The sequence below is a fragment of the Pleuronectes platessa genome, chromosome 1, assembly GCF_947347685.1.
Source record: "Pleuronectes platessa chromosome 1, fPlePla1.1, whole genome shotgun sequence".
Lineage (NCBI taxonomy): Eukaryota > Metazoa > Chordata > Actinopteri > Pleuronectiformes > Pleuronectidae > Pleuronectes > Pleuronectes platessa.
In genome coordinates this window covers 15,856,297-15,866,963 of record NC_070626.1, presented here as the reverse complement: position 1 = coordinate 15,866,963, position 10,667 = coordinate 15,856,297, and the positions used below count along the sequence as shown (strand labels likewise).

Below are 10,667 nucleotides of genomic sequence, written 5' to 3'. Positions count from 1 at the left end.
CACCAGAGAATCAGCACTTATACATGTATGCTTTCTGTTTGGTAACTGTGTTTGTAAGTTCAACTAGAACTCTTTTATAGTGCCTCTCTCCGCCAAGGCCCGACAGTCTACTTATGAAACCCAATTTCACACACTCGCATATATCAGCATGTTTTGTGTAATTTTGCTAACAATCAACCAAACAGAGAAACGCAGACAACAACATAACCTCCTTGGTGGGGGTAAGTAGAACATAAGCTCCAGCCCTCATGTCTGTAATCATTAGTCTGACATGTGGTTGATAAAACTGCTCTGGCTCTAAACCTCTGTAACCAGACCCCTGATGCTTCTTTAGCTGGGGGCAACAGACGTTAACTAAATGGCTATTATCACAGTTTCAATTTGAGCAGTCGTGTTCGAAATGACAAAACTCGAATTGGATCTCTCCTGGAAGTTTTTGGGTGTTCTCCATCTTCACATTTATTACACACATAATATTATATTTTCATGTTGAATAAAGATCTTTTACAATGTCACTGTGTATTTTGAATGTTTAAAGTATTATTATATTATATTAATATAGTTAACAGAAATCAAAAAGTTTGTATTACACTCTGAAATGTCAGCGCTGAAACAGTGACAGGCTGGGTTCTTTTTATTTTATTTAGATAATGACCTGACTGTAAATGTGCAACCATCACACCAATTGCATATATTTACATTTGCACTTCATCAGCATATTTCACATGAATATTCTCAGTAGATGTCAATGTTACATTTCACATCAGATTCAGTAGCAGCACTTAACATTTAATCAGGACTCTTCACTGACCATGAGAAATATTACAGAAGTCTGAACCAGTGAAATCACAACATACACGAGACACACTTCTTGACCCCAGACGACGTGACGGAGATTTCACAGACGTAATGTACTTTAAAGAGAATTTTAAAAGGTTGAAAATATTTGTCTTCATTAAAGTGAGTAACTAGTGAATCACTATGTGCAGGATGAACGGAGATAAAACGGAAATAAAGGGAAAATACAGTCCTGGGTTCAGTGGCAGCCAAAAGCAGGAAAAACATAGAAAAGCAACAACATTTATACTTGGTGCTAATGCCAATAGAAATCCAGTAACCTCACATTTAAGAAGAGAACTACACTACACTTACAATAGATCATCATAGTTAGCAGCTTTTCTTTAATAGAGAGGGAGGAAGAAAAGCAAACAGTGACGGAAGGATTTAGAAGATGGAGCATGGGAGGTGTAAGAGAAAGAGATGAAAGATGGAGGGATTTATATACAGACTCAGCAGCAAATGCCAACACTGCCAGAATCAGCTGATCTTATTATTCAGTGTGCAGATGTGTTTTCACATGTTGATACGACCACGTTGGCATTAACAGCAACAGCTTCTAATTCACATAGAGTCGTTTATCAGTGTTATAAGAACACGTTCCTAGTCCCAGGTCACGTGGACAACACATCCCTTCCTGTCCAGGTGGATGAACGTTGCCACAGTTTGAACAGCTCTGATTGGCTGTCGGTGGCCTCTTTGAGAAGTTCAGCTCTGCAGAAGAGCCCTGCTGTCTTCCCACTGAGAATTGCCTCATCATGACCTCAGTGGTTGTGCTCCATAAGTTTGTCGGCTGCTGATTTTGGGTCATCCAGACTCTTCACCCCGTGTGTGTTGTACGCCGACGTGCATTTGTCAAGATGCACACAAGCGTCGCCCTCCGGGTTCAGCTCAGTTTTGATGTCTGAGTCCAGGGCGCTTGTCTTGATGGAGGCGCGTGTGTACGAGGCGTCGTTGCGGTGGCTGCGTGTCATGGTGACTCTGAAGGTGTGTGTGTGCCGCAGCTCCATCTTGTCCTCCTCCGACAATTTGATGAAGGGACACCAAGCAAAGGCGTGACGGAAACCAGCACGGAACCTGCAGAAAGATGGCAGAGTTATTTATTTTTTTCTGCTTCCTGTTTTGTGGGATGATGGAACTTGAGATTTGGATTTTTCTAATATTGTTTTACCTTTGGTTTAGACAGCAGTAAATAATAGGATTGTACATGGTGGAACTCATCGCCAGCCAGAATATGGCCAGGTACACCTGCAGAGGAGAGGAGACATGAAGCCCAGTAAAAACATAACACAGATTATACAGTGTGGCAAACAGGCAGAGGGGCAGCTGCTGACCTGCTGAATGTAATGTTGTTTATAAATGTCTCTGTTGAAGGATCCCAGTATGAAGTAGGTGTGGTAGGGCAGCCAGCAGAGGGCAAAGGTCACCACCACGACAACCATCATCTTCACCACCTATAGAGATCACAGACGAACGATACATACCCATGTTACTGCTGTATTTTTCCTCTTCAGCTATTTGTTTACAAGGGTATCTCATTTTTCTTCAGCTCAGCTAAATCTATTCCAGCTTGTCTGAGCACTTTTATCAAAGAGACACATTAAAAGGGCAGAGTCCTTGTTGCAAACAGCAGAATGAATGGAAGTGTGTGTTGACCTTTCTCTTGGCTGTCATCTGGCTGTGGTAATGCTCCGTCGCCTCCCCTGGGATGTGTCCGCCCCACAGCGTTTGGCCGACCAAACTGTAGGTCACCAGCATCACCAGCAGAGGGAGGACGTAGATCAGCAATATCACTGCAAACTGGTAACTACGGAGGGTGAAGGAGAGAGAGACAAAGAGAGAGAAAGAGAAAGAGAGAGAGAGAGAGAGAGAGAGAGAGAGAGAGAGAGAGAGAGAGAGAGAGAGAGAAAGAGAGAGAGAGAGAGAGAGATGGTCAAAAACTGATTTAAACAAACAAACACTAGATTCAGACTTTAGACTCTGTCCTCACTGGTCATCAGGGACATGCAGATATTTTTCTATCCTACTTTTCATTTCTGTTTTTATTCATTTTACACAAAACAAAATACTTTGCTATTGTGCTGTTGTCGTTTTCTAATCTTGTTCTGGGGGTGGATTATGGAGGGGGTCATGTCTTTATGATGATATGCACTTTATACAATCACACCAACGGAATCTCTTGGTACTTGAGTGATTTCCAATTGGTGCTTGTCGATGCTCATGTCTGTCTGTGAGCACTCCGTCGTTTGATTTTTTTAATAATCTTGCATACTTTGATTCTTGAGTCTTTAAAACAAGAATGGTTCATTAGTCACTATTTCATGTTTTCATTGTGAGGTTATCTGCCCACATTTTGTGAATGGTTAATAAGTGTCTTCTGCTGAAATAACCACCCACTCCATGTACGGACTTGGACTGACATTTACAGGTGCAGACATAACTTCATACAAATACTTTTTATTTTTAGAAGTGTAATTAATCTGTAACAGGAAGAATCAACAGTCATTATGTGCTTAAGAGATACACTAGAGGACATGCACCATTCAAATGTAATAACTGAGCTCTCCTATATGAAGGCTGACATGTTTATAATTATAAAATCTTGCTGTACGCTGATCTGCAGATGTTGTGTTTTAAATACCATTTGAGTTAAATGAAATGTATCATATCATGTAGACAGTAAATAGTGAGTGTCTTCACTGACAAGCAGATATATGATGGATGCATGTGTGGAGGATAGACAGCTTTTTATTTCACGTCATAAATCGGCCTTGTTGTAAATGTCACTGTTTCTTTCAATCAATCTTGTTTATTCACCTCAGTTGATGTTTTCCTCCGTAATCATCGGGCCAGTTGACCATGCACACGGTCCTGGGGTAATAAAACCTGGTCACGCTGTAGTAGCACTGAGGGAAGGCCAATGAAATCGCCACGATCCAAATCACAGCGATCACGACCTTTGTGGAGGTGGAGGAGAGGCGGGGCTTCAGAGGGTGGATGATGGCCATATACCTGAGAAAGCAATGAAGGATTTATTTGTGTACGTGTTTGTGCATCTTTGTCTGCAGACGCACATTCAGATATCTGATCTAACTCAGGGGATTAGATGTAAAGTGTGACTCTTACACTTCTTTTCTGCTTTGAAATCTGTGTCACAGGTGGTAAAAAGATCTATATATATCTAATATTTTGACTCATGGCAATTTAAAGTTATTTCTGTGTTATATTTCATATTGTGAATTTAAAAGATAATTTGCTCAAACTAATAAGCTTTACAATGACATCAAGATAATCAAATATCCTGTAATTCAAACTAATAACGATATATGAATGGTCTTCTTCTCTTCAATTCAAAGTCAATTGTTTCAAGGCCCTTGAAGAATCTAATGGGCAACAAGCAGAGACATATTCATGCATAAATCTGCATTTGATTAAAAATTCTAAAGATGTATTCTCTGCCCATCTCTCTCTCTCTCTCTCTCTCTCTCTCTCTCTCTCTCTCTCTCTCTCTCTATCTCTCTCTCTCTCTGCCATTTACCAAAGTTATAATCACAACATCTTATTCCTCCCTCTATCATATCTCTGTAATATAAACAACTCAAAGACACAGCGAATTGAAACTGCAGATATTCATCATCAAACTTAAAACACATCCTGCATATTTATCATAGTGATTTTCATGGATTCCAAGAAATTATTTTGTGAATTATCTTTCAAGCAGAAGAGACTGAATAATCATGAAACTGATATTAACTTAAGCAAATACTCATTGGTCATTTACATCAAATGGTTAAGTGAAATAATGATGATAAAAAACAATAATCCTGATGGCCATGGTGACTCACCGTTAATTTTATACAAAGTAATTCAATACTTGCTTGGCATCATTGCTCAGTGTTATCACCATTATAGTCAGATGATTCAACTATGACTATGAATCATTCATCTGAATTGTTCAGGACTGACAGCATGGATACATTTGAAATGCTGCTCCTCTATTATCTCATTTTTCTATGGACAATCATACTGTGATCTTGCACAGAACTATTTTCATTTAAGATGAAATTCCAATTTGTTACAGCTTTGTTACTGGCTGATGTGATGAATGAAAAAATATTAATAATGTATAAGACTAGTGCAAGTGGAATAATAAACCATGAATCAGAAAAAACTTGTGTGAAATAAGCACTCTCTTTCACTTTCTTTTACATCAACCTTATCTGTCACTTCTCCTTTTCTCTCTTACTTCCATTGACCTTGCTGTGTTTCGATTGGCACCTGTCACATCAGCCTCACATCTGGGAACACAAACTCCCCCTTCAGGGTGGCTGTGGCGGCAGCAGCGGTTAACATAGGTCTCATGTCTCTTAATGAATGTGGATCATGTTTCCCAGTTTATCTATTTACTGTGTGATTTAATCAGTTGCCACTTCAGATCAATAAAGTCACGTAAAGTGATGATTCCACAAACTGGAAAGTAATGAGGATGAATTGTTGCGTTGTGACCAGATATCCCACCTGGTCTGATTCCTGCATGTCGCGGCACATTCATCACTACACCTGCCCCGGGCCACAGTGAGCCCCAACGTCTGTCAGGAACACTTATGATAGAATAGTATTATCATTTAATGAAACTCTCTCCTCAGAGGAAACTGCATCACAGTGTATGTAGAGTAGGATTTTGGATGGAAATGCAGCCTCATACAACATCCCTCTCGAGTTTAAAAGCTTCAGCTTGTTTCGGATAAATTGAGGTTCAGCTCTGTGGTCATTTGTGAGGCTATAATCACTGCTGTTGTGCAGCACTGAAATAAATCAACTTTAAGTTCCCTCTGTGCATGTAAATGAGCCTGGTCCGAACATTTGAAAAAAACATGTAACGGCCTCTAAAATGAACACAAGCATCATAAAGAGCATGTTATTGATCTGCTGTAACTTGTAGCATCAGATTGTACACGTTTGAGTGTGAAGTGGCCACTGAGTCCCATGTTACAGACTGAAACTTCAAGCTCCACTGAGCATTCATGACATCTGTATCTGTGCTGCCTGTTGACCCATACTCTATCTCCTTCATGCTGAGTTTTCATCTGTATACGGGGGGCAGTTCCTGCAGCTGATGATGCTTCAAGTGAAGCTGGAGTGTCTGAATGACTGGCCACTTCACAGGGAGTTGCTGTTTAACTATTAATTTAACGTCAGATCGATCGCATATTATTGAAAACACATTTACAGTGAACTCTGTAATTGAAACCCACAGACAGAGCAACAAAAAGACCTGGCAGATGGTGCAGTACAGATAATGTAGTATAGTTAAAAGAGGTATCTGTTAATACAGCTTGTTTTCCATACTGCTGGGCTGACTGTTTGAGTAGCTGGTCATTCAGCCCTTTTTGACCGTTTGTATAATGCAGCTGCTAAATGGGGTGTAGGAGCCGAGGATTAGTCATTCCATTAGTGGCTAATGGCTGCATCGACACAGCTATAGGTGCTGAAAGGCTCATTTCCATGTCATTCTGGATGTAATAGTCAGCTAAATGGTAATATAATTCTATTTGAGACAATTCAAAGGTGTAGTTATTATGGTTTTTGCACAATCTTTCCTACCTGTCCACCGCGATGGCAGCCATGGAGTATATTGATGAAAACATTGCAGTGATGGGGAAAAAGTTCTGAAATCTGCAGTAGCCCAGACCGAAGTACCAGTCGTTGTGAAGTGCATAGACAAAGTTAAAAAGGGTGTTGAAGGTTGCCATGGAGACGTCGGAGAAGGCCAGGTTGACGATGAAGTAGTTGGTTACGGTCCTCATGCGTCGGTGAGCGAGGATAATCCAGATGACTGTGACATTTCCAGTGATGGACACCAGGATGATTAGGGTGTAGGCTATAGCCCACAGAGCCACCTGAGAGAGGAGGATAGGAGAGGAGAGGAGAAGAGAGGAGAGGAGGACAAGAAATAGCAACAGGACTATAAAAATAATAACTGTCAAATTAACTCTACAAGATAACAAGAAAACATTATGTCCTAAATTGTGGCTTGTAGATTTGAAATTACTGGTTTTGTTTTAAGACAAATCGGTCTGCAAGCGTTTGTCAAAATAACTTCAAAGTGGACTTATTTCACCATTTCCCATTATGTCACAGCTGGATTATAGACAACAGGCTTTAAACAATTGAGGAATATCCTACCCTGAGACTTCAACATGTGATCTCTGTGTTCCTCTCACCTGCCAGTCTGGCTGTTGGAACTGATTCCCAGTGGTCTCGTTCCCGTCCTCCCTCCAGTCGTCGGTGACTGATAAGGGAAATGAAGTGGACTCCGTGTCTCGTTCAATGTGTTGAATAAGACTGTCGACGTCCATATTTTCCTCCATGTTCACCTGCTGACAGAAACTTTCCATATTACTGGATGTATTTTGTGTGTCATGCGTAATGAGACTGACTGGTGGATCTGTATGCTGCTTAAGGAGACTTATACATGTATAAAGGTGTGGGGTGTATTTCTCCCTTGCAAAAAAACACAGTATACAACAGACATTAGAACCAGACTCAGAATCAGAATTAGAATTATTTTAATTGCCAAGTTTTTTTTACACATACAGGAAATTGCCTTGGTTTGGTTGGTGCATTGGACATAAAAACCACAATCGTACATATAACACAACATTACCTCTATGACACATATTCTTCCATTGTATGTGAAATAGGCTATTTTTCTTTTGGGGTTTCCTATAAGAGTTGCTTTGATTCTGTTGTATTTGAACCTTTTTGAAGCCTGCTTTTCAGATTTAAGGTCAGGTATTCATTTTCTCTGTTAAGGCGGCTCTCTGAGCATCAGCAGACTCAAGTTAATAATCATGCATCATATCGCTCGTGTGGCAAGTTTCACAGTTTCCAGATAACCTTATCTTACAGTTGCATGAAGCAGTTTCAATAAACGCTTCCCTAGTACATCAAATAAAGCTTGGCACACTTGTGCGTTAATGATTGTTATTAAAACAAAAATTAATTAATAACCAAACGTGCACACAGTCCATGCATTTGGCACACTCACAACAGCAGGGTGGTCTGGCTGTACAGTGAGCGCAACAGTGTGGCACAAGTGATAAATCCATGCATTGGAGAACCCAGGAGATAATACCTTACAGAGACAATATCATCCCTCCACTGTGCCTTACCTCTCTATTCACGCGGCTGAGTGGTCAGTTCGAACATCAGTTTGTCCAATTCACCGCAGCATATGTCCGAATATCACACTTCTTCTACGCCATGGACAGCCAGGTCCATCCAATAATCCATCAAGACATCGCTGCTCTTCCTCCCGCCGGCACACGCGCACACTCTCTCTCTCTCTCCTGGAATGTGGAACTTTCTTATTATGGCACAAGCTGCTAAGAGTGACGGAGACGCACAAACAGCACGCGACTATGCGCGTGGAGCTGCGCCAACTCCACGTACATGGGTGGGGGGGGACGAGGAAGAGAGAGAGGAAAAAGGAGAGTAGCTGTTGGCCCCTCGGTTTTCAGTGATGAAATGCTGCAAAAATAACTATTGTTGTGTTAACGTGAGAGAGCGAGAGCGAGAGTGTGTGATAATGCAAAAATAGTAAATTGAATATTGGAGGGGAGAGATATGACTGAATTGGTTTTGCATGACTCCAAATCAAGAAGGAAATGAAGAGAGAATGAGACCAAATGAGATCTGCAGACATGGATTCTCAGCTCTCCTTGAAATCTGATCAGTTGTGTGGCTCTTACCTGTGAAACTGCCTCGGTCATTTCTATACGTGGAGTCATTTCTATTCCTTGCTGCCATTTTCCGGCTCCTACAAGATCTCTGTTGGCCTCTGTGGATGTTTCTGAAGTTGTGCTTGAGGCCAACCGGAATCAGCGCGGTATCTATAGCCAACTCAATTCTTTCTCTGATGATCACACCCATAACTCAGACACTCAGCAAAGAGGTGGTCAGTGGAGAAATGCATTTTTGAAATGCACTTGGATTTTCCCCACAGGATGGGTGTTTCACAAATGTGAACTGATTTCAGGGCTGAAAATGGGAATTATCAAGTAAGTTATGTTTTTTCAGCTAGTCGCAGTCACACCTTTAGAGAAGCTGCTGGTGTGTGTGTTGATGGAATTATGACCAAACACTGTGAAAATATTAAAAGGTATTAAAATATGTGTGTATTTGATCTAACTCCACATGTCTATGTGTCATGTTGATACGTGTTATATGTGTACCGTACCCATATTCAATTCTTTCCTAAGCCATCCTAACCTAACCTATCCTACCCATATCCAGCCTTATCCTACCCTACCCTATCCTATCCTATCCTATCCAACCTATCCTTCCAATCCTTCCTATCCTTCCTATCCTATACCTATTAAACCTTAAGCAAGCCTATGCCTTAGGAAATATCCAGTAAAGCCACTTCTTCAGACAAAATGAAAAAAGATTGGGTTGCCAAAGGTTGCAGCACTGAGGACATCACTCAGTCATCTCTATGTATTGATTGACAAATCCTTCAGCCCCACAGCTATGAGATGCTCTCTGTGCCACGGTTATAAAGATTCACACCCTGTGGTCTATCATAGTGATGGCAAACAGGGCTTTCATAACTGACTTGCAAAGGGTTTTCAGGGAAAAAAATGAATGGCAGTTTTGGTGGTGATGATGCAGATCTTCTGTGCTGAAGATGAGAGATTGATCACAATGATGCTGAGACTGACCCTGATGGAGCCCCCTGGAAGAAGGAAAGGGACCCGCAAAATTCTTCTGCAGTGTGAAGGAGCGAATGGTTTCCTTCTTTAAAGAAGTGGTCAGAATTTAGCACAGCGCCAAGCCCCCTTGCTTCATTCACTGTCATTCTTATAATATTAAGTCTAGTTAGCTAGAGTTAAGCCCAGACTTACATTCATAAGAGTGTCTGGGAATGAAGTTAGGGGCAAGATTTAGGCCCACAGAATGACATTTCTGGTCCAGCAGGTCAGGTTTAATGGGCTGCTCTGTGTCTGTGCCTTTTCTTTACCTATTTGTATATGTGACATCCCCCCGGCATAATTACCTCTCTTCCAGCATGACAGCTCAAGGGCTGGTTCAGAGCCGGGGCTTAATCTCAAACCAGTTCTTCGTGTTTCGACAGCCAAAGATCCCGGCTCTCTGCCAGGAAAACTGATTCAAGAGCGACAATAACACTTTGCTAGTCCAGAAATGACAGCTGTTGCTGATACCTCTCTTTCCTACTGTTATATATTTTCTTGTACTTTCTGTGTCTTTTATTCTCATCCGACTACCACTTTGTTTTGTGTAGTTTATTAAATTTTTACTCTTTCTGTATGTCTTCTCCCTCCTGCTCTGTGTGAACCTCCCTCTCTGGGGAAATCAGCATGTGGCCTGTGTTCACAAGTGTTTGCACAGCAAAGAGTGGATTGCGGCAGTCTGATCTCATTCAGCTGGGCTCATTCTGTCATTTTTTTCAGTTGTGTGTGTACAGTATGAACTGCATGTGTGTACTTTCACATGCATACCCACCTTTACTGGCCAGCAGGGCCCTGGGGAAGGGCACATTGAAGGGTAAAAGGTAGGGGAAATCAAATGTTCTACCAAGGTGGTGTAATGCTGCCTCCTGAGGCGCTGTGGTTAAAGGAGTGGGGATACTGTGGGGACTGTCTATTCATTGCCTGATGAGGAAGGAGTGAAGTATCTTGTCTACCACTAACTTGCTCTAACAAAGACATAAGTCTGCAAGAACTCACACTGCTCCATAACTTGGGTGCAAAGTTAAACACTACAAAAAACTACATCCGATTGCATGTATATTTTGCACATTGTAC

The 10,667-nt window shown here is 41.3% G+C and overlaps 1 protein-coding gene across 5 annotated transcripts; it reads right to left on the bottom strand.

Annotated features, from left to right (window-relative positions):
- Positions 1-431: 431 nt before the first annotated feature.
- On the bottom strand, positions 432-10,122 carry tacr2 (tachykinin receptor 2). Of its 5 annotated transcripts, none has more exons than XM_053424702.1 (9): positions 9,899-10,122; positions 8,013-8,282; positions 7,062-7,217; positions 6,442-6,737; positions 3,655-3,849; positions 2,494-2,644; positions 2,172-2,291; positions 2,009-2,085; positions 432-1,914 (listed from the first exon to the last, which is right to left on the bottom strand). In XM_053424702.1, exons 3-9 carry the CDS (start codon positions 7,206-7,208, stop codon positions 1,602-1,604), a joined length of 1,299 nt encoding a protein of 432 aa, XP_053280677.1. In that variant the 5' UTR covers positions 7,209-7,217; positions 8,013-8,282; positions 9,899-10,122; the 3' UTR covers positions 432-1,601. The 5 variants fall into 5 exon arrangements, with proteins under 5 accessions (XP_053280677.1, XP_053280991.1, XP_053280828.1 ...); XM_053425016.1 differs by having other exon boundaries at positions 7,062-7,214; XM_053424853.1 differs by having other exon boundaries at positions 8,013-8,189.
- Between the last annotated feature and the right edge of the window lie 545 nt (positions 10,123-10,667).